The 24667-nt window shown below is 41.0% G+C and overlaps 2 protein-coding genes across 3 annotated transcripts; both read right to left on the minus strand.

Annotated features, from left to right (window-relative positions):
- Positions 1-5530: 5530 nt before the first annotated feature.
- On the minus strand, positions 5531-23972 carry TXNDC12 (thioredoxin domain containing 12). Of its 2 annotated transcripts, XM_032768433.2 has the most exons (7): positions 23770-23972; positions 20782-20842; positions 10075-10127; positions 9275-9348; positions 8607-8676; positions 8432-8515; positions 5531-6435 (listed from the first exon to the last, which is right to left on the minus strand). In XM_032768433.2, the coding sequence occupies exons 1-7, from the start codon at positions 23864-23866 to the stop codon at positions 6356-6358; spliced, it is 519 nt and encodes a 172-aa protein (XP_032624324.1). In that variant the 5' UTR covers positions 23867-23972; the 3' UTR covers positions 5531-6355. The 2 variants fall into 2 exon arrangements, with proteins under 2 accessions (XP_032624324.1, XP_032624325.1); XM_032768434.2 differs by lacking the exons at positions 20782-20842; positions 23770-23972 and adding an exon at positions 11247-12085.
- KTI12 (KTI12 chromatin associated homolog) lies at positions 13314-18351 on the minus strand. The gene has a single exon (XM_032768430.2). It carries the CDS (start codon positions 18273-18275, stop codon positions 17367-17369), a length of 909 nt encoding a protein of 302 aa, XP_032624321.2. The 5' UTR covers positions 18276-18351; the 3' UTR covers positions 13314-17366.
- Positions 23973-24667: the final 695 nt, after the last annotated feature.

The raw sequence follows: 24667 nt of genomic DNA on the forward strand, positions 1-24667 counted from the left end.
GGGTCCACCACAGCTCTCCAAAAATAATTTTTAGCACATTACAGGAATTTTCAATACATATTTTATTTTTGCTTCAGTTGGGTTTTGTTGAATTAATACTCAAAGAACCCCCTAGACTTAAAACACTTGACATAAATCCATAGACATAAACCAGATGGTACATTTTAGGAAAGAGCACTGACTGTGGAATACATAGAGGCAACTGCAATATGAAATATGAAATGCAAGTGGGGTTGCTCAGCTCTGGACATGAAATCCAGTCAGCTGGGTGTGTGCAAGAGAAACTAAGCCCAGGCACTCAGAGACTGTAGTGATAAATGCAGTTATAAATACCAAGACAGATTAGATGGGAGTGTGTAGAGGTGACAGACTCCACAGACAACACTGCAAAGGGCCCTGCGGATATTGTGAGAAGGCATTGGAGGACTACTGGCCCTCATCTGCGTCAGCTCCAGCCTACATTCACACTACAGTGACAGCTAACAAGGGCAGCTCACTCAAGAATTGTCACGTGCCTGGTCGTGCCTGCCAACTGGTGTTATTAGCACCACCACACATGAGACAGGGGTTGAGTTAATGGGAATACTCAAGCTGTTACACATGGTAACTCTGTAGCTGAGACACATTCCATGTGGGTATAAGAGCGGTTTCCCTTCCACACCTGGTAAGCAGCATGCAGGGGACAGCACCATGTGGAACATATGCAGGCTACACAGTTTTGACTTGCTACTGATAGGTATATGGCTCAACAGGACAATCCTGCTCAGAGTTCTTTCACTAACAGGGTTAAAAATCCCATATACTGTTACATGGACCATGACAAGCCAGGCCTTAGCAAAGCATAGTTCTACAACACATTTCTCTTGCATCCTTTCCTTCTGCCTTTCAAAAGAGACAGACCTGGCTATAGATTCACTAGATAATTCCCCAGTCAGTAAACACAGTGTTTAGGTCAAGAACAATGGTGACTAATTCTAAAAATGTTTCTATGTAAAATGGATAAGTATTTTTCTCAGATCGCTCCACTATTTTCCACGTACACACACACACCCCTCAGATGTCTGCTTACTTTTACAAGTTATGAATCTGTTTTTAAATAACCCCGCACAAAGTAAGACTAACTATATCACAGATACAATGGAAATATAAACTCTGTCAAATCCTCCCCCATCTCTAATACAATAGATTAAAAATGTTTAATTTTGTGTTTAAGAATTTTAAATGCTCATCATACTACTTCATGTTTGCTGTTAAGTGTTGCTATACCTGACTTTATTTTGTGTGAATTAAATCTGTTTCTATATTTCATTTAAATTGAATTCCGACTGAAAAAAAAATTAATAAAAGATGCTTGTGTGTTGTTTCTTCCTACTCTGTTTTCTTCCACGAAAGGTTAAATGTAGCAGTTCCAGTTGGCTTAGTCGCCGTTGCCCATCTAACTTGTGTGTGTAATTTTCCTCACAATTTCAGTACATCCTATTCAGATTTCTGCAGTGTCTCCAACTGAACTGTTTGGTCAGAGAGAATGGATATAGAAATAGAGTGTCTAGTGTAAAAATGTATCAAAACTTTTAGAAGAACTTTATTTTTCTTATAAATTACTACTGTATTTGGTAAATAAATGTTTAATTTTTGCCTTGTGTACCTTTATCAAACTTTAAATATGTTGTAAACAGTATACCAGATTTATCAGTGCAGAATAATAAATACCATTTATTTTCATTCTTCACACTTTTATATAAGACTTTTGATTAACTTGGCCTTATTTAACAAAAGTGTGTTGTGGTTTTTTTTTAATTTAATTTTATAATCTGATCAAGGAAGCATCTCTTCACAGAGGTTCTCAAACTTTTGTACTAGTGACCCCTTTCACATAGCAAGCCACTGAGTGCAACCTCCCCTTATAAATTAAAATAATCTTTTCATATATTTTACACTATTATAAATATTGGAGGCAAAGCAGGGTTTGGGATGACCACTCACGACCCCACATGTAATAACCTCATGACCCCCTTAGGGGTCCCAACCCCCAGTTTGAGAACCCCTGATTTATATCTTATTATCTTACTTGAAATCACCCTGTATTTTAAATTGCTCAGCCCTAGGAAGCAGTATCTGCTAATAATGTAATTCACTCTTTCACTGCTACCTTATCTTTATAGCTATAAATTACTCTTTTTGCTACTACTAGAACTATCATGTAGTATTTGTTTTGCAATGTTTTTAATATCAAAGTCTCATTTTAACATCATGGAATAAATTGTAAATTTAGTCCTTGTGAATGCTAATGGATTGATAGGCATTGACAGTATTTATTAATTAAAGTAGTCATAGCATGGATATCAGCAGTGTAAACTTCCTGTGCACCTCTCCTTTTAAGTGCCTCTACCCTGTTATAAAGGGACTCCTAGGAGGAAGTTCAAGTTCTTGGTGTCTGCTAAGACAGCCATCAAAAGTAGTACTTACTTGAGGATCTATTCTGGTTTTATTATTTGATATTAAACATATTTTTTGCCTCTACACTGACAATAAAAGATAACCTCTCCAATATTTACTTAGAACAGATGTGGGTAAAGCACATGGTACTTATAATTTCAAAGTGGTATGTCTCATTCTGGATCAGTTTTTGAGACTGGGGCGAAAGAGCGCTTAAAGTGAGTCCATTAAATAAAGCAGGCATGCAGTCCAAAGGATCCCTTTGGTAACCTAATTGAGAGAATCTGGAAATATTCAGATGCTGTGGGGATGAGTGTGGTATAAGAACTTATATAAAATAGAAATTCCTTTAAAAAGTGGATGTTAAATCCTAGTGAGGAAAATAGAAAGGAGCATAAGTTCTGTAAAATTAAGTGTAAAAATATAATTAGGAAGGCCAAAAAAGAATTTGAAATATCTAGCCAAAGACTCAAAAAGTAATAGAAAGGATGATAAGGCCATTGCAGAGAAACTAAATGCATTCTTTTCATCGGTCTTCATGGCTGAGGATGTGAAAGAGATTCTCAAACCTGAGCCATTCTTTTTAGGTGACAAATCTGAGGAACTGTCTCAGATTGAGGGGTCATTAGAGAATGTTTTGGAACAACTTGATAAACTAAACAGTAATAAGTCACCAGGACCAGATGGTATTCACCCAAGAGTTCTGAAGGGATTCAAATGTGAAATTGCAGAACTACTCACTGTAGTCTGTAACCTATCATTGAAATCAGCTTCTGTATCAAATGACTGGAGGATAGCTAATGTGACGCCAATTTTTAAAAAGAGCTCCAGAGGTGATCCCAGCAATTACAGGCCTGTAAGCCTGACTTCAGTACCAGGCAAACTGGTTGAAACTATAGTAAAGAACAAAATTGTCAGACATATAGATGAACATAATTTGTTGAGGAAGAGTCAACATGGTTTTAGTAAAGGGAAATCATGCCTCACCAATCTACTAGAATTCTTTGAAGGGGGTCAATGAGCATGTGGACAAGGGGGATCCAGTGGATATAGTGTACTTAGATTTTCAGAAAGCCTTCGACAAGGCACTCACCAAAGGCTCTGAAGCAAAATAAGCAGTCATGGGATAAGAGGGAAGGTTCTCTTATGGATCAGTAACTGGTTAAAAGATAGGAAACAAAGGGTAGGAATAAATTATCAGTTTTTAGAATGAAAAGAGATAAATAGTGTTTTCCCCCAGGGTCTGTACTGGGACCAGTTCTATTCAACATATTCATAAAGAATCTGGAAAAAGGGGTAAAGAGTGTAGTGGCAAAATTTGCAGATGATACATAACTACTCAAGACAGTTAAGTTCCAAGTGAAGAGCTACAAAATGATCTCTCAAAACTGAGTGACTGGGTGTCACGGAGACTAGGCCCGGACCCCTCCCTGGCTTCCTGTGATTCACCATCACTTTCAGTCAGCCAGTAAAACAGAAGGTTTATTTAGACGACAGGAACATAGTCCAAAACAGGTCTTGCCGGTACAGACAACAGGACCCGCTTTAGTTAGGTCCATCTGGGCCCCCAGGGAGGCCACAGGCCTGTTGGGAAGCCCAAGCCCTGTCGGGGTGCCCCTCTCCTTTTCCCAGCCAACTCAAAACTGAAACTCTCTTCAGCCTCTCATTCAGCCTCCCCCCAGCTCCTCCCCCAGCCTTTGTCCTTTTTCCAGTTTCTCGGGAAGAGGTGTTACTTGGCCTCCAGCCCCCCACCTGGGTTCTCAGGTTACATGCTCAGGTATGCTCCCTTCCCCAGTGCAGGCAGTCCCAAACTCCTCTGCAATCTTCCCAGGTTAATACTCCCCACTCAGCATTTACATAACACATTAAGAACATTTCCACTTTGTCACACTGGGCAACAAAATGGCAGATGAAATTCAGTGTTGATAAACGTAAAGTAATGCACACTGGAAAACATAATCCCAACCATACATATAAAATTATGGGATCTAAATTAACTGTTACCACTCAAGAAAGAGATATTGGAGCCACTGTGGATAGTTCTCTGAAAACATCCACTCAATGTGCAGCAACAGTCAAAAAAGTGAACAGAATTTTGGGAATCATTAAGAAAGGGATAGATAATAAGAGAAAAAATGTCATATGGCCTCTATATAAATTCATGCTATGCCCACATCTTGAATGCTGTGTGCAGATGTGGTCACCCCATCTCAGAAAAGATATATTGGAATTGGAAAAGGTTCAGAAAAGGGCAGCAAAAATTATTAGGGGTATGGAACAACTTCCATATGAGGAGAGATTAGTAAAACTAGGACTTTTCAGCTTGGGATAAAGAAAAAGACGACTAAGGTGGGATATGATTGAGGTCTATAAAAACATGACTGGCATGGAGAAAGTAAATAAGGAAGTGTTATTTACTCCTTATATCACAAGAACTAGGGTAATTAATGAAATTAATAGGCAGCAGGTTTAAAGCAAACAAAAGGAAATCTTTCTTTACACAATGCAGTCAACCTGTGGAACTCTTGGCCTTCACAACATCCTCCGGCAAAGACTACAGCAGGGTTCAAAAGGAACTAGATAAATTCATGGAGGATAGGTCCATCAATGAATATTAGCCAGGATAGGAAGGGATGGTGTCTCTAGGTGCTGTTTGCTAGAAGCTGGGCATGAGCGACAGGGGACGGATCACTTGATGATAACCTATTCTGTTCGTTTCCTTCAGGGAACCTGGCAACTGGCCATTGTCGGAAGACAGGATACTGAGCTAGATGGACCTTTGGTCTGACCCAGTATGGCCGTTCTTATAGGTAAGTGACATATTTTTAGGATACATTAAAAATCATTTTCTTTTTGGTTCCTATAGGTAATCGCTTGGTACTTTTCTGTTCCCGACTTATTTTAAACAGAAAATAGGCCTGCTCCAACCACTGAAAAGCAGCAGTGATTGTCATTTTTCATAAGAAAGTGGAAGTCTTTTTAATCTGTGACATTCAACATCAGCACTACTACAGTTTAAACATATTTTTAAGTCCTCCAATTTCTAATAAGAATGGAAAATTACTCCATTCCCCCAAAAAATCTCACCACGCACTTTATTCTTAAAAAGTTTTCATTTTTATTTTTCACCATAGTACAAAAATACAGTACAATGTGATGGCAAGACATTCTCCAAAAACATTCCGCAAAAACGGGGGAGAACCCCATAATGCTTCAATATAAGCTATCTTCTCTTAATATAACAGTTGAAAGATGAACATACAATAGATAGGTGGAGTTTCAACCTGAATGCAAATAAAGTCAAGTCACAAAGAGTTCCTACAAGAAAAAGAATGTTCAGAGTGACTATTCCACATGCTACTAGATATTAATCAAAATAACTCTATTTGTTTTAAGTGTTCATGGCAGAATTATTGGTTTGATTTTTTTTTGGCTTTTCAGAATACAGCAGGCTTGAGTCACATCTCCTACTCATGAGTATCCCCACTGAAATCAAAGGGATGACTTCATGTCAGTCAAACGTAGGGGAGCAAGCACTGATTGGAGACCAAGTGCTGGCTATCTGAAAATGTAAAAATCATTGCTCTTAAGAAGAGGGTAAGATCTAGGCCTCTGGATACAAGTGGTCATTGTTTATGTGGACAGATCTGATGTGTCCATTCAAGATGAGGTTGTGTATGCATGTACATCAGCTGTAAATAAGCACTAACGTGTACTCTAGACAGGGAGAAGATAACACTGTATTTGATGGAGGTGTGTGAAAAATCAGATAGTGTTTAACCTTCCAAGTTATTGAGAGGAGAATTACGTCTTTCCAGTGCAACTACATTTCTTGGTATGTTTAATGGATTAAAACAAAAAAAATCATTTATCCTTTCAGAGCTTCAGGGTGATGGAAAAGGAATGTTCAATATATATATTATAATTCATCGCCAAGATGTTTTTGTTTGAAAGCACCTCCTGTCAGCTTCTCTTGGGCTTCCTTCATTCCTTGGACAACTGTCAAATTAAATACACAGAATATCAGCTGGATCATTACTACACATGATATGGAACAAGTAAGGAAGTGTATAATGAAATATTATCAACCAATGGTGCAATTTTATAGAATAAACCCCTTGGAAGTGGCCTGCAAAAGAAAAAAATTACAGTTATGCTCTTTTTGCCTTCTATATGATGTATAAAGAAGCATTAAATATCTCCCACCCTCGCCTTTCCCATACCATTTGTAAGTTCATGCCTCATCTACCCTATTTTTGTTGGCTGACTCTATGGACAAAGGAAGAACTAGCAGGATTATGACATCAGATAACAGGCACATAAAACTTGATAATTTGAGAAGGAAGTGGTTTTTAACCACTTTTTTGCTCACAACCTAAATGGCTGAGATACACTTGGGTATCTGTATTTAAAGTTCCACACTCCCCTAACAATTCACATCTCTAAGATCCTCTCCAGTATTACCAAGGAGGACAAGTTTTGACATTCCTGATATGTCTAAAGGTAAAAGATAAATTAAAAAAAATTAATATTGTATGAAGGCTGAGAGTGGTTTTTTTTGTTTTGTTTTGTTCTTTTTAAAAGTCACAGCTGGAAAATTCAACAGAAACCTATTTTTCTCTTTTATGGGTCACTTTTAATATAACAGAGCAAAGCTTTCCTGAATCTATCCCCATCAGCATTCCTAAGTGATTCTCCTGTGGCTTGTTACTTCAATGGCAGTTTCATGCCTGCTTCTCTCAGGCACCATAGAAAAATCTCTACCAGAACAATTAAGAGGAATTGAGTTTTTTTAATTCAGAATATCATTAGAAAGATTCCCTCTGTTTTACCATGTACAAAACACACTATCACAGCTCACGGCCTTGTTGGCTCTCTCAACAGCAAGGTTGAGCAGTGAACCTGAACTATTCTCTTAGAGGCAGGTGGCCTCTCCAGGGCTGAGGTAAACAAGTGGGCCAGCATGGGGAACGCTGCACTGCTCTACATGCTGCTGTGATTCAGTCTCCAAGACAACCAACACACCACTGTCTACAATGTACCAATAAATTGCATGATGAGCTAAATGCATTTTATGAGTGGGGCTTAGTTTTCCTCAAGATCAGGTATGATGCTGATGGGATGGACTATAGATCTGGAAAACCCTTAGAGAGGTTTTTGGGTTTTTTTCTCTTGTTATTCCTCTTCATCACCCTCCAAAGAACAGAATGGCTACTCTTCCCAACTGATTATTTTAGGGCCATGTCTACAATCTCCCACCAGATCATCTCCACTGGTGTTAGCAGTCTTGGGAGTCATAATGTAGACTGGCACAGCTGTAATCAGCGTTGATCAGACCCACTCTTAACATGGTTAGATGACATGGTTCTTAAAATGCTAGCAGCATCTGGTCTAAACTAGGGCTCTGAAAATTGCTGATACTGATAGAGTTGGGCTGGCAAGATATTTTTGAAAAATTTTTCCAGAGCATAGACAGGGCCAAAGAGATTCACAGTCAGACACTTCTTGATTTGAGAACAGAGCGTTGTTAATTAACCAGCTTATACCACACATAACAGGGACACATTGCTCACAGCTAGCACCTGGTCCTAATGGCTTTTTACATACTTTACTGAAGAGACAGAAAACATAAGGTCAATTAATTCTTCTTAAATGAGGTTGTCCTCTTACAGTTGTGTGAAAAGGGAAAGTACACAAACGGAAGTGTCCACATTTACATCAGAAGTCACAGACGGATATGTAACATCAAAGGCTGAATTTTTAAATGACAAGAAAAGCTTTTATTTTACATCATGACTCTGTAATAGAGGTCTATCCATCCACCCACAAGATGCAAAAAAACCCATTCATTCGCCTTATTTGTAACAGCTTCCAGCTGTGTTGTAAACTACAGGTTACCTCCACTCAAAAATCAAACTTACGTTAGCTGCCATTCCTATGACATACCTGCAATGCACTCCTACTTAATTCAAATTTAGAGCTCTTTCTTGCATACCTTGATCAGCATTGATGTAGAAATACTTGTAGCTTGGGTTTCCTTTCTCATTTATAATCTCTGGATGGACCTTCCCACTGGGATCTGTGAAACGAGAGAGTGATTAAAATGCGTAAGAGGTGAGGATGACAAAGTAGTCCTATAAGAAGCTGTAACAACAGTGAGCATGCCTTACCCATGAAAAGGATTCTGGGAATATAACCACCATCAGGGCTAAAAGCTTCATCCTTTGGCTCTTCTTCATCCTAGGTGTGCAAGACAGACGTAAGACAACATTCTGCTTTCTAACCAAGGGATCTAACAAAATGTAACATTTACTTTAAAACTATTTTCTTCCAATGGCTGTTATAAAATGGTAGATTTAATTAACATGAACAGCTTGAAAAGAAGATAAATAACTGCAAAATCCTCTACTTTTGTCAACAAAGGAATAAGGTCACCCAACAAGTAACAGTTGTAAAGATAACTGTAAAATTAAATCAAATATTTTCACCAATTTACATTAAATGGACTCGCTATTTTGGTACTGGAATGTTTTGTAGGTAATAAATGTGTATAGAAAAGCGATTTCCTTTCCTATTATTGGGGAATAGTACAATGTACAGATTGTTAAAAATAAAATGGAAGAGAATCAGCTACATGAACAAAACCATATAACGATACAGTAAAGGTTTTATTTTTTAAACAGTCAGTTGTATCAGTCAATACTTTGTATCTAATCAATAATACTAAGAATTTAGTTAGGAAGGGATGGAGTCAGGCGAAATAAATAATTATAAGAAATAAGTGACAAATGCTCAGTTACAAAATAGTAGCATGGACATGAACTGTACGGACGCCTACCTCAAGGTTTACCATAATAAAATTATGGGCAAGTTCGGAGATCTCCTTGGATTCAGCAAACTTTGGCTTTAAAGCTAAGAAGAAAAAGAAGGGAGGGGGAGAGAAGAGAAAACTGTAAGAAAAAACCCAACACCTACCCAGACCTACAGCAAAATCACCACTCCATCCCTTCTTCTAGAGGTTAGGTGCTCATCACTGAATAGTAAGTAACCAAATCTTTGTCTCAAATTACTGAACCCATAACCCAGAGTGAAAGCTAACTAGCTCAATTCTCAGTGATCAGTCAGATGATGAATACTGGCCAAAAACAGTCATATGGGTAATTTTTGAACCAATTGTACAGAAGCAAAAAGCGTTCTCTGCCCATTACCAGTCACCTAAACTACCCAATCCTCCTCACCTACATTTGTAGATCTATGTCATTATGGTTAGCCAGTTCCATTACATCACTGAACAAGACGAAAATCTAACCATCCACTGAGAAAGACCAGTTTGGAATATGCAGGTTTACTGTTCTTTCCAACTTTTATAATTTTCCATACCAAGGATTAGGCCTTCAATAGAAATGGAAGGTACCTCCCATTTGGTGTGTGTCTTTTTAAAAAAACAAAAATTTATAGCATGGATTTGGACAGCTATTAATTTACTGCCTTGAAGATTTCTATTTGTGCACTATTACATGGATCTGAGCAAAAAGCAAATATAACACATGCTATGCTTCAAATGTAAATAATAATTGACTTGTACAAAGAAACCTTCCATTAAGGATTTTAAAGTGCTCTAGAATTAAATTCACATACCTTTGCAAGCTCCACACCAGGACTTGTGGATGATAATCATTAGAGGTAAACCACTTTAGAAAAAAACAAAGCACAACTGACATCAATTCTAAGACACTTAACAAGACTGCATTCCTCAATGAAACTCTGAAATGCACTTTTCAGTAACTAAAACTTTTAAAAAGGCCCTAGCTACTGGAAAAGGTCATAGATGTAAACTGATTCTATTGTGCTCCCAAAGCTTTGTTTCCTTGCTAAAGTCTTCCCAAGTTATAAACATCAGCACCAAATAATTCAGTAAAATGCCACTGTGACTCTCTGTACCACAAAATAGGATTTTGGAACCCTCATACTCACCACTGTGATATGATTATGTTTTGTACAAAGATGCCTTGTGAGGTATCATTTGAGAAGTTATGATTGGTTGAACATTTCTCTTCTGATGAATTGTGTGTGTTACCATTGTGTCTGAAATTATGAAGTTTTGCTCTGTGTGTGTATTACTGAAATATACTGAGTCTGGGAAATGCCCACAACTAGCCGTTCACTAGTAACAAAGGAGCAGCTAACACTGAGAAGATAGGTTTCAGAGTGCTAGACTGTATCATCAAACACAACAAGGAATCCTAGGCATCTTAGAAACTAACAAATTTATTTGAGCATAAGTTTTCATGGGCTAGAGCCCGCTTCATCAGATGGAAGACAAAACAGATTTACATCAGGATCAGTCAGACGTGTTGCTGGCCCATTAAGAAGAATCCATTCTCCCAGTGACTCCTCAGAGAGGGCATGTACACTCTGGGGGCTATCTAACCCCTACTTCCCTGCAAGGATCTTTCTAGCACCTGGACAGAAAGTATACATGAGGGTCAATGACATCACCACTGGCCCTTTCTCCTCCCCCTATTCAACATCTGGAAGATTGTTTGGAAGACAAAGGCTTTGAACTGAGGAGGTTGGCAGACTGAGAAGAGGATTCAGCCTGTGTATTAAGAACTGCAGATGGCCTGGAACATCCAGTGGACTGAGAAAAACTGCTTGATTCAAATCTTATTTAGTCTAATAAAGTGTAGAATTTAGACTGTAATTTTCTTTTCTTATGTAAGCAACATTGATCGCTATGCCTGACACTTCTAATCACTAAAAATCTATTTTTTGTAGTTAATAAACTTATTGTAATGTTTTATCCTTACCAGTGAATTTGTTTGAAGTGCCTGGAGAATCTGCTCAGATTACAAAAGCTAGGGCACATCCACTATCCTTCGACGAAATGGTGAACTAATTAAAGAGTTTGCATTGTTCAAGAGAAGGTCTCGAGCAGTGTAAGACAGTACATTTCTGGGGTACAAGACTTGGGACCTGAGGGATTAGCTGGTGTCTCCCTTTCTGTATAGTTCATGAGTAGGTTCGAGAGCTTCATACAATTTAGCTGGGTATGTCTCTGCATGTTGTTGGCTCAGTGATCACAGCCCCTGAAGAGGTTTGCTATTTGTCACTACAACGGCATTGTAAGAGTCAGCCCAGGGAGGAGAGTTAAGGGGGCATAGTGGTCCAACAGTTCCAGGTTGTAGCCTGGAAGCAGTTAAAAAATAATAATGAATAAGCTGATTGATGGCAGAAGACCAGAACAATCTCATTCTCTAAGTAGTAATGATGGCTATTGGTATAGTTACATGGCAGCTATTCACTCTGTCAGACACTAAGAATCTATGATCTACTATAACAGGAATGAGGTCGTGGTAACAGAATGTTAAGAACATAAGAACGGCCATATTGGGTCAGACCAATGGTCCATCTAGCCCAGTATCTTGTCTTCCAACAACAGCTGGTGCCAGATGCTTCAGAGGTAATGAACAGAGCAGGACAATTATCAAGTAGTCCAGTCTCAGCTTCTGGCAAAAGGTTATCAAAAGATAATTTCATGAGCCCACTCCCATTCCCTTTCTCTAGACCAGGGGTTGGCAACCTTTCAGAAGTGGTGTGCCGAGTCTTCATTTATTCAATCTTATTTAAAGTTTTGCGTGCCAGAAATATATTTTAACATTTTTAGATCTCTTTCTATGTCTATAATATATAACTAAACTATTGTTGTATATAAAGTAAATAAGGTTTTAAAAATGTTTAAGAAGCTTCATTTAAAATTAAATTAAAATGCAGAGCCCCCCGTACCGGCGGCCAGGGCCCAGGCAGTATGAGTGCCACTGAAAATCAGCTCGCATGCCACCTTCGGCACATGTGCCATAGTTTGCCTACCCCTGCTCTAGACTTTCTGATGAAGCAGCAATTCTCTATCAGAAACATTCCATAAACCCGTGTTGATTTTCATATTCCTTTCTATGAAGCACGTTGGGAATCACCAAAAGTATCTTGGGGCTCACTTGAGGAGGAAACGTGGAGAGCTGCAGATGTGGGCTCATATGAAGGACATTGAAGGAACCCCTATTTTAAACAATCAACCACTTGAAGTTTTTGTTGAACCTTTCTGAAGAGTCCAAATACTGATTTGCTAGTTTCTTCATATATACTTATTATTAAACAAGACTCCCAAGAAAAAGTAAACGTTTTTCTACTATATCTGTAGATTTTAAAGCCAGAAGGGACAATTATGATCTAGTCTATTTCATCCTACATAACACATATCACAGAGCCACACCCAATAATTTCTGCATCAGCAGAAGCCCCTAACTTCAATTTGAGCTGTAATATATCTTTTAGAAAGACATCTTAGTCATTTAAAGCCTTCAAGTAATTGAGAACCCATTGTATCCCCATACAAGTTGTTCTAATACTCAAACTATTTAAAATGTACACTTTATTTCTAGTCTGAATTTGCCTAGCTTCAGTTTCAAATCACTAGATCTTTTTATACCTTTGTCTGATAGATTAGTCATGTACTATCAGAAATCTCTTCCCCATGCAGGTACTTGTAGACAATGATCAAGTCACCTCTTAACCTTCTCTTGGATTAGCTAAATAGAGTTTCTTAAGTCTTTCCCTGTCAGGCAGGTTTTCCAGACATCAAATCATTCTAATAGGTCTTTTCTGAACCCTTTCCAAAGAGTGGACACAGAATTTCAGTAAAGGTCCTACTAATTCTGTATACAGAGATACTACCTGTTCATAAATTAACTCCAAGCAAACAAGTTCTTCTAAAATCTTGTCCTACAAAGGACTCCTGTTTCTTCACTAACATCTCAGAGTTATATAGCACTTTCCACAAAGCAAGATTCAGCCGCGCTAGAAAGCCGCCATCTCTAGGGTAGACTTTTGAGGGTTTATGTCTTTTTCTTCTTCAGTTTGGGAAGTATGAAATTGACCTGGTCTAACATACTGCCAATTCAGAAATACATTTTAACACATGATCGGAATACAGCAGACTTACAGGTAGAATTGATAAACAACATGTGATTTGATTGGAATGGATTGTTTCAATAAACTGAGTGGGGGGGTATTTGGGTTGTTTTTTTGAAAATACAAAGCCAAACAATATTTCCCCCAAGATTTGTATATCAGCTAAGCCTTGACTTCCATTTTAAGTCACCAAGTTGTTGTTTTTTTTTTGAAGGTGTTTTGTATATAGAAATATGAAGCCATTCCAGACAGAACCTGAAAGTGTTAGCCTTAGGGAGGGAGGGAACATGCCTGGTGTAGTAACTAGATTTCTAGCTACATATATTTCATATCATGCTGTGAAGAACATAGAAAAGGGCCGCTACAACTGTCATTTTACACAGATAGTGATTGGGTAAAGAGTAAGAAGTTACACTGAATGAAGTTTTTAATTAAATATGGATCATGGTAGTCCAAAACAGCTTTGATGGAGGTAAGTTCACTGGTTAGTGAAAATAAAAGTAAATACCGCCTTTGTTTTCTTGAAAACAAAATTTTATGGAAAAAATGTACAGGGATGTCACTAAGATGGAGTCAAATTTTTGAAACAAATTTTACATAGCATTTTTTGACATCTTACATTAAAAATAAGAATTTCAAAAGATGACTTCACTGCTCATTACTTCAGTCAGGGCTAAGATTTCACTCATGTTGTTCACTTGCTGTAGGTATCTCCATTTGGATGATATACTTTCGTATGTATAGTGAGTTTCACTTTTATTTATAATCACTTTCAGGTTTTCATGCAAACAGCACAATGCTATAACCCAGGCCTGCACAATTCGTAAAGTGGTGAGGGCCACACTACTCCAAAGAAAACAGCTGCTGGGATTTAAAGGGCTCTGGGCTCACTCTGGCTGTGGGCAGCTCAGAGCCCTTTCAATCCTGGCCGCAGCTGGGATTTAAAGGGCTCTGGGCTGCCCGCAGGCACGGTGTTTCTCGTGTGCGGGGGATTTGGAATCCCCCCGCAGGCCATATGTTGTGCAGCCGTGCTATAACCTTTGGCCTGTTAACACTGCAGGGGAATATTATAAAAACTGTTAAAAAAAAAAAAAAAAAAGTCATGCAAGTCAATCAGCTGTATAGGGTTAGATAGAACTTGTTTGCATACAAGAAAAACTAAGCAAGAAAGTATGAGATTATAACTAGGAATAATATGATGAAGAAAAGGAAAATGTATCTGAATATCAGGGGGGAAAAAACTCCATCAGTTAGATACATTAAGCTGTGGAAATAATCTCTTAAAAGGAAGTAGTGCAAACCAGTAGTTGCGATACTTGAAGACAGGACAAACCGTTCTGCAGAAAACAAGTCTGCATAAGCAAAGAGGTGATACATTAAGATTTTTTTCCCACCTCACACCTCTAAGATTTTTTTTTGACTTGACAGTCTCTCTTTGCAACTTATAGTCTTTTTCTAACAAGAGAGTGGCATGTAAAAGGAAAAATGTAACAGGAGGATTTTTAAAGCCACATCACAATGGCCACACACCTTTAGTAAGATAGATTCCAAACCCCTTCACAGAGCCAGAGGCTGCTGCAGCCAGAGGGATATGGGCCAAGAAATACCCTCATGTAAAAAGTGGCAGTATCTTTGCAGGGACAGCTGATACATGGAGAACACAGAAGGCAATCTGGCACCAGAGAAAGCACACAATAGATGCAGGCAAGGAGCCAGGATTTTAGAGGAGTGTGGCATGGGATTTTTGCCAATTAAGCTTATTAAACTGTAAAAGTCTTCTGAGGGCAGTGGTGGTAGAGTTAATGCTTGATTCAATTGAAACTAGATTGTTCCTTACATTATATTGTTCAATCTTGCAGTGGATGATGGCATTGAATTACCTAAATTTACAGAAAAGAATGAGAGGTATGAATGGAAGTGTCCTTCCAGTTATAACCAATTGTAGTCCTGAGTACCAAGAAAGGGAGGAAATTGTGCTAAGAGAAGCATGTATGGTCAATTCCAATTTTAACCACAGAGATATATTATCAGCATAGACGCTGCTTCTCTGTAGCATACACAGAACATGGGCACATATTTTCCTACCCAAAATAATATTAGAACAAACATACTAAGGGATGTTGAGAAAACAGAATGTTACACCTCCACAGATTTCTTTCATGTAGCTCAGCATGATTTTGCTCTTTAATTTTCTTCAGCAGTAAGGCGATAGATTTATCCAAAAGATATACTGAAGTTATAACAGTACCAGTGATTCCCATTTAATAAGGGAACACAGTCCAGCTAGCCAGCAGCTGGCCTAGTACCACACGCTACTATCAAGGGCAAGATTATCTGGACAGATTTTAAACTGAAGGGTTTATCATTACTAAAATACAATTGTCTGCAAATCAGGTCTCAGAAATGTTTTACCGCTTTTGACCACACATTTCCCAGCTTTTATTCTTTTCCATTTAACTTCCCAAAGGGGGCAAAGTGGGGTCTCTTTACATAGCAGCTATAGTCATTTTTCAGTCTCACAATATACAAATCCATGTACTGACTGGTAGATATTATTAGGCAGTCAGAGTGTATGGACTTTTGTACTCACTGAAGTGACCCCTCCACTTTATCCCATCATTCCAGACAAAGAAATGAATGTTTAATAGGGAGGGAGGCCTTCCTCAAAAGGCAAAGAGAAGTAGGTATGCATATGCAGGGAGAGGGTTCATACTAAGATTACAGTTAAATAGAAGGACAGGATCCAAAGCTGAGGTAGGAAGCAGGGATGTCTATAAACAGGAATTAGTGCATGGCAAGCTAGGGTGTAAATCTACAGCACTCTAGTATATCATTCACTAACTGTGTGGCCCATGCTGCTGCTCACTAAAAATTACCTAGTGTGCTTTGACCTACTACTGTTCACAGAGCACTAGGGAAATTTTAGTGCACAATAGGAGGTGCATGCAGTTACTGGGAAGCATGGTACAGAATGTAGATTTACACCCCACTTGCCATACACTAACTTTGCCATATAATTTCTTAGTTAAGGCACATAAAAAGAGTTCCAAGGGCTGTACGCAATCAGAGCAGATATCGTAATAACGAAGTACAATTCAGATCATCCTCATTGTGAGAGCACCTACTGTTAACTGAACAATTAGTGTATTTAGCCCAGGATCTACTAATGACTTTGGAAAAGAAGCCACAGAAAGTTGCTGAAATAATTGTTTTGAAAGTAAATTAAATACTTAATTCCATCCCAGGCACAGGATTTCAAAAAAAGAAACAGACATTTGAGTATACTAAGTAAGCATGTTTCCACCGTCCAAATTTTGAAGATTCATTTCCTGGGTTCAGACAAACTTTTGAAAACACCGGCAGTTTTTAAAAAGGCTGTAAGTCCCAATCCTAGAGCAGCAAGGCCTCCTTTGTACAGTTTGATGTATACATCTTATGCTTGCCTTATTTAGAAAAAACTCAGACGAAAGATTGTTCTTTCGCAAGATGTTGCAGCAGCATGAACTCGGCTCCCCTGTAGCATTCTTCTTTGGACACTGCAGAGACCATATAGTTAGTGGGGTTTGGCTCTCCATAGCCCCCATTAGTAGACTTTTTGGATGCCTGAGGACCTGATGGCTAGCTGCCTTTGTCAGGCATTTACTCAGATGTTCAGGCTGCTACTGGGGGGAAGTGGTGTGAGTGCACACCCACAACTCCTGTTAGCAGATATCATGGACTACCACAGCTGGTTCCCCACACTCACTCTGGCTGGATACTCTTACTCTGATGATGGGTAATGCAGGTCCCTCTTCCTGTCTATCAGCACAGATTCCTGGTCCAGGCACTGGAGAACAATGACTAGGAAAAGTCAACTTCCTATTGGCAGAGACTCTTATTTTGGGGTGTGTAGAGGCTCTCAGTGACTGGACCCCATTAGCCAGCCGTCCTGTGCAGACACTGGACTGGAGAGACTACAGGGGTCACTGGATGCTGCGGCTCAAGTATTGCAGGAACATGTTGGCCAGCTGGGGGAGGTTCTCCTCATTGGGGTGCATTTTGGTGTAGCTGATGAACTGCCTACGGAGCCGACTCAGTTCAGCCATGCCCAGGGGCCGGTTCAGCACCAGCCCTTCGCTGGCCCCAGACACCTGGATCAACTCCCCAGGCTGGGCCCCGCTCCTCTGGGCAGCCAGCACGGCAGCCAGCACTTCCTGGGTGACCCGGTCCAGCTGGTGGAGGAAGCCGGCGGACTGCAGGGGCTGCGAGCGGGTGGACTGGTTGGGCGGGGGCGGCCTGCTCTCGAAGAGGGCGGCGCGGATCTCCGCCAGCGGCAGCGGCTCCTGCCCGTGCACGGTGAAGAGGGGCCGGTCCCAGCGGTTCCGCGAGTCCGGGGTCTCGAAGGGGCCCGCGGACGGGTGCGGGGCGCCCCCCGCGCAGTGCAGCAGGCAATGCGGCGTGCCCGCATGCTTGGTCACGCAGTAGAGCTCGTAGCGGAAGCTCTTCAGCTCGTTCCCCGCGTCGACGATCACCACGTCCCGCCGGCTCAGCCGCCGCTCCACCTCGGCGCGCAACGCCGCGCGGCCCCCCACCGCCTCCGCCACCACGTGCACCGGCCGCTCCTCCCCGCTCAGCGCCCCCCGCAGCTCCTCGGCCCGGCGGCTCTTCCCGCTGCCCGGCAGCCCGCACAACACCACAAGCGGCATCTTCCTGCCACGGCCAGGGACGCCGCCATTATAACCCGGAAGTCCATCCCAAGCACATCCGCGGAGGTCAAGCAACGTCACTCCTGGCCTCAGGGCAACAAGAGGGACTGGCCCTAAGCATGAGACGATGTCAGGCTCTAACGCCCCTATGTAGGGACGGGAGGGCTGGGGACCAGGGAAGCGCATCCCATGCCATGGCAACCAGTCACCCCACGGCACTGCCACCCCACCGGGCGTGCCCCATGTCAACGCAACCAGTCACCCCATGGCACTGCCACCCCACCGGACATCACCCCATGCCATGGCAACCAGTCACCCCATGGCACTGCCACCCCACCGGACATCGCCCCATGCCATGGCAACCAGTCACCCCATGGCACTGCCACCCCACCGGGCACGCCCCATGTCAACGCAACCAGTCACCCCATGGCACTGTCATCCCACCGGACATCGCCCCATGCCATGGCAACCAGTCACCCCATGGCACTGCCACCCCACCGGGCACGCCCCATGTCAACGCAACCAGTCACCCCATGGCACTGTCATCCCACCGGACATCGCCCCATGCCATGGCAACCAGTCACCCCACGGCACTGCCACCCCACTGGGCATTGCCCCATGCCAACGCAACCAGCCACCCATGGCGCTGCCATTGCCCCATGGCATGGCAACCAGCCACCCCACAGGGCATAACCCCAGGGCATGGCAACCAACCACCCCACAGCACTGACACCCCACCAGGCATCGCCCCATGCCATCACAACCAGCCACCCCATGGCATTACCACCCCACCGGGCGCGTCCCATGCCATCGCAACCAGTCACCCCACGGCACTGCCACCCCACTGGGCATTGCCCCATGGCAACGCAACCAGCCACCCCATGGCACTGCCTTTGCCCCATGGCATGTCAACCAGCCACTCCACATGGCATAACCCCAGGCCATGGCAACCAACTACCCCACAGCACTGACACCCCACCAGGCATCGCCCCATGCCATCACAACCAGCCACCCCATGGCATTATCACCCCACCAGGCGTGTCCCATGCCATCGCAACCAGCCACCCCATGGTATTACCACACCACCGGACGTGCCCCATGGCATCGCAACCAGCCACCTCATGGCATTACCACCCCACTGGGAGCACCCCATGCCAGGGCAACCAGCCACCCTTGGCACTGCCATGCCACAGGGCATCACCCCAGGCCATGGCAACCAGCCACCCCCCAGCACTGACACCCCAGAGCGCATCACCCCAGACCATTGTACACAGCTTCTCCATAGCACATAGCCACCTCACGGTGCCACCGCAGGGCATGACACTCAGCCACCCCATCACACGCACACACACACAAAGGTTTTGTCTCACCTACACACAAGGTTTTGTCTCACCTATGCACTCCTTGTTCCCATACAAGCTTTGCCACTCACAGACACTCAGATACTACAAAAAGAACAAGAGTACTTGTGGTACCTGAGAGACTAACAAATTTATTTGAGCATAAGTCCCACTTCATCTGATGAACTGGGCTGTAGCCCATGAAAGCTTATGCTCAAATAAATTTGTTAGTCTCTCAGGTGCCACAAGTACTCCTGTTCTTTTTGCGTATACAGACTAACACAGCTGCTACTCTGAAACCTGGAAGATACTACAGAATCTGGATAGAGATGTCACCTGGGTCTGCCCTTCCAGCAATGGAAGATGAGGCTATGAAATTCACTGACTGATCATTCACTGCATTAGCCAAGACTAAGGAAGAGACAGCTCACTGCCAATGCTTGACAACCTCCCACCCACTAGCTTGTCTCGCTAAATGTAAGGCGGACTGCGTAAGGTCACATATTACTTTTCTATGGAAAAACAATAGTACAGTAATTACCACAAATACTGCAGTAGCATGGTTTTTGGGAAGGCATATCACATGGATGCCATTACATACAGTTAACTGCCACCTTAGATTTCTCTAACTGCACCTACTGTGTTAATTTTATGTCCTCACTACACATTCTCATATTGTGAGTGGGAAAAAACAGATGGATCAGTTTGAATGCAAAATTCAAATTCTAGCTATATCTTTCATAAAAAGGTAGGCTGTAATTTTATATTTTTTAAAATAAGAAAATATTTTACACTTCCAGATTGGTGTCATGGATGGCAGTAAAATAATCCTTTCAATTAACTCTATGGCCTCAGTCCTGCAAATATTTATGCATGCAATGGCAAGTAGTCTTGTTGAGCTCCAAACAAAATGTTCATGTACATAAAGTTAAGCACTTCTTTAAATGTTTGCAGGACTGGGGCCTATGTCTCTTTCTATATTGTAATAGGTTGTCAAAAAGCATGATAATTTTCTGTTCAGCTCAATGATGCAATACAGCCACAATCCAAGCAACTAGATCTTTGGGTAGACCTATGTACATTTATGAAGATCTACAGACCTATGTAAATTTATGAAGATTTACACGGCCTCAAGGATCTATCTACCTGGAAGATCTGATTGCAGGATCAGAGTTTATCATTAACAAATGTAAAATGCTTTCTCTCTGATGTATTATCTGGGTCTGTAGGTTCTCCTATATCACCTGGATATATTTATACATAACTAGTCTGATTAAATATAGGATCAATGCAGAATCTTTTTTCTCTTTTTAATGTAAAGCCACCCTGTGAATTTAAATTGTATAACATACCTGGCTGCTGCCTCTTTCTTCCCATCTTCTAGTGTCCTCCAATGAATGTGATCTCCAAAACCTGGAAAAGGGAAAGGTTTATAAAAGTAGCATGATTTAAGATGTCAAATGACAGATAAATATATTTTCTGACACTTAAGGACCCGATCAGTTAGTTTTATTTCCCTTCTTTTAGCAAGCATTTTTTAATATGTAACCATTTGTTTTCAATATTCATACTCACTATCACTTGAACAGAGACGGCTCCAGGCACCTGCCCAGCAAACAGCTGCTTGGGGCGGCCAACGGTGAGGGGCAGCACGTCTGGGTCTTGGGTGGCGGGTCCCTCAGTCCCTCTCGGAGCAAAGGACCAGCTGCTGAATTGCCGCCAAAGACTGAAGCAGTGGTGGTAGAGCTGCAGATTGCAATTGCAGCTTTTTTTTTCTTTTTCTTTCTTTCTTTTTGCTGCTTGGGGTGGCAAAAACCCTGGAGCCGGCCCTGCTCTTGAATCTCTGTTCTTGGGTAATAAACTTACTCTTGTTTTCACTATACATACATCTAAGTGCTGTGTGTTCAGCAGAGCTGCGTTCTAAGGTATAACTAGTAAAATGTGGGGTACTGTTCCTTTGGAAACAGCAGGTCTAGTAATTCTAAGTGTTCAGTGAATAAGCAGCTGGATCTTACAGAGACTGTTCAGAGGACTTGGGAGATGGATGTGCCTATTGCTAACCTGTAGAGAGAAAGCAAGGTCTGCAGAGCCCTTGAAGGTAGCACTGCCAGAGGCTGGAGTAGTCAGGGAGCTGACACACAGGCAAGATTTCCTCATACTAAGGATGAGCAATACCAAGGTGCTTCACACCCCTGGATATGCCCAGAAATCATCAAATTTCATCTGTGAATATTGAATTTTTTGGGTAAAGTTAATTTTCATAATCCTCTTTCATAATATGCAAAGTCTAAGAAGATTGCGGAAAATTCCAATATTCATACCTTTTAATCAATTATTAAAGAAATGGGGGCTCAGTTCCACATGCCCTTACTCATACAAGAAGTACCACCAATTCTGTAATTAACAGACATGCAATCCAAGCTGCGTATCCTGAACTGAAGACAAGGAGAGGATGCAGAATGGCACCAAGATCTGCTATCTGATGATAGAGCTGGCATCTATCAGCATTATCCATCAAATACGATAGTAGGTTTGTCTCTGTGTCACTCTGAAGTTTAGAATGTCTGTTGAGTCAGTGTGAAGCGATGGAAACAGCTACAAACAGAGCTGAGAGCTCTTTTTGTATAGAATATCACCAGGTTCATTCACCACTGGGATTCACAGCCTGTTACTGTCCAACGTTTAAGTTCTCAGACATTTTTTTTTGCTTTTTTCACACATTATGAATTACACCCATACAACAGCATGGCTTCCACCTATCACTATGCTATTTTTCTATTTAGTGTTAAACAATACATAAGTGTGCCTATCCAGGCCTGCAGGCATCTTTGCCATATATTAAAAATCTAACCATACTGCTACAATATATTTCTGTATAGGACTAAATTCTATTGTCTGTTAAAGTCCCTTTTCTGCAAAAGTATTTAAGTATGTGTTTTACTTTAAGCACATGCTTAAGTCTAGTTCAATGTGACTTAAGTATATGCTTGCTTAAGCATTTTGCCGAATCAGGCTGTAAATAGGCAGAAGTCTCTGATGTTAATGGGGACAAGACTGGGGCTATGGTGTAAGGAAACCTTACATAAAATATGCCGGGGGAGGAGGAGGAGCATTATTTCTTGTAATCAAGGATATTTAAATACAGATTAGATCACAGTTCTTTCTAGTAAGCAAGGATGACTACTTTCATTAACAATAAAAGCATCACAGTCTTCCCTCCCTCCCATGACCTGACTAATATTAATAGTTTTATTATCAACAAAATTAAGAACCTTTCCATGGTGAATGGAATTCTGTTACTAACAAAATGCAACACTCAACAGCTTATGAAATAACCTTATTTTTAAAAATAGGGACCTATGGAGTTTAAATTCAACTATTAAAAAAGATAACTAGTAATACTAGACACTTCCCTGTCACTGAAGAACATAGTCAAGAACATTGATGCACTGACTGAACCTGCTCCTCATATTCCCCACTTCAGAACAAAGATAAGGAAGTAAAGTAAGGTGGACTGAACAGAGCTGGGGAAAGATAAATCCAAATCATGGTACAGTACAGGATGGTCAGACAACTACAGGTTTATTAAGAAAAACTGAAATCAGTAAGTAATGTAAAAAGTAAGATAAAATGGCTAGAAGGGATTGAGTCAGAACAAGTGACAAGAGAGGGGATTGTAGTGGAAGTACAGTTCCCTGGAATTTGAACAGTAGAGAGAGCTAAAAACTATAGGAAAAAACATAAAATACCCACTTGATCACCTATTTTCTAGCAATACCCCAATATGCTTACATTGCATAGTTGTAGGGATGTCAAAATGGGACAATCTGAAGGGGAAATTAAAATTTTAATTGAGATTTATTTGAAAGACCCTTTACAAAATCCTTCAACACCAAAGAAATTTAAAAAACTGCCTTAAAACTAACTTAGAATGAACAAATCTAAAAGAGAATGAGACTTGGCAGGTCTGCTACAACCAGCAATTGGCAGTTTTGAAAAAGAATAAACCTGCCAAGCCCCCTCTTCTCCACTCCCACAATATTAATGCATTTCCTACTGTATCAGGGCTGCATTGCAATTACTCATAATTAATTTATGGCCTGGCACCATAATATCTTGTATGTTTCAGACTCAGTTCTACCACTAAAGCACTTAGTCCTTACCCCTAGCACGGATGAAATTTACCTAAATAATCAAAATTACTATTTGAATGCATTATTGCAAATATTAAATACATTTCTGGGGTGCGGGGAAGGGATCCTCCTGATTAGACATTTATTTAGCTATTTATAGCAATCATAAAAGTTTAAATACAAACAAAAAGAAAAGAGATGCCTAACCCTTTCCAAGCCCTTCTTCAGCAGAGGATGTGGTAAGCACCAGGAAAATCAGGCAAAGAAAGAGACTGGAGAGTGCTGCTGCTAATTGAATCTTCATGGTGTCTGCTTGGATCCTCGGCAGCACAATGAATATGTCTCGATGGCCACAGTCAGCAAGATCAGATCAGATAAGCTTAGGAGTTTGGGGAATATGTGTGTGGTTTTTTTTTAACCCAGGAAGTGATTTTGGGCGGATGTGGGTGGCGCTTCAGAGTCCTGTATCAGGTTAATAATAGAAGGAACAGATCGCCCAAAATCTGAATGAGAGAGTTGGCAAAATTATTTCTGATCTATAGTTACAACTCTGCATAGTTGTTTCCAAACTGGCCACTTTCCGACAAGAGAAATTGCCGGGGGACATTTAAATAGTAATTTCATATAGATTTGAAAGGGGGACCTCATCCAATTCACACATGCAAACTAGTTCTGCCGCCAGCCCCTCATGAGTAGTAATGTTGCTCAAGTTCAGATTTTGACTAAAACTGTATGTTACCAGAATGATTTAATGTTTAACTAACCCAGTCTACATATGTCTTGTAGAATTGACAGAGAATTGGTAGAAATTGATTGGTTGCTCTTCAGCACCTGCCAGCGAGGGATGGATTTCAGTGTTATTTTATTCTGTACCAAAAAGGTGGAGCTTATATATCACTATGCTCAAAGTGGAACAATCTTCGGGGTTCGATACATTAATGCGTAGCTGTTTGCAAGCGGAGAAAGTAAAAGATGGATTATCGCAGATCTTGATTTATATGATTTACAAATTGGAATCTGTGGGATTTTCCTACAGCTATCACATTTAAAAAACCTGCTTCTTAAAGTCTGCCTTACTGTACAAGTCCTGACCAGCCAGCCTCTA

The sequence above is a fragment of the Chelonoidis abingdonii genome, chromosome 7, assembly GCF_003597395.2.
Source record: "Chelonoidis abingdonii isolate Lonesome George chromosome 7, CheloAbing_2.0, whole genome shotgun sequence".
Classification (NCBI taxonomy): Eukaryota; Metazoa; Chordata; order Testudines; family Testudinidae; genus Chelonoidis; species Chelonoidis abingdonii.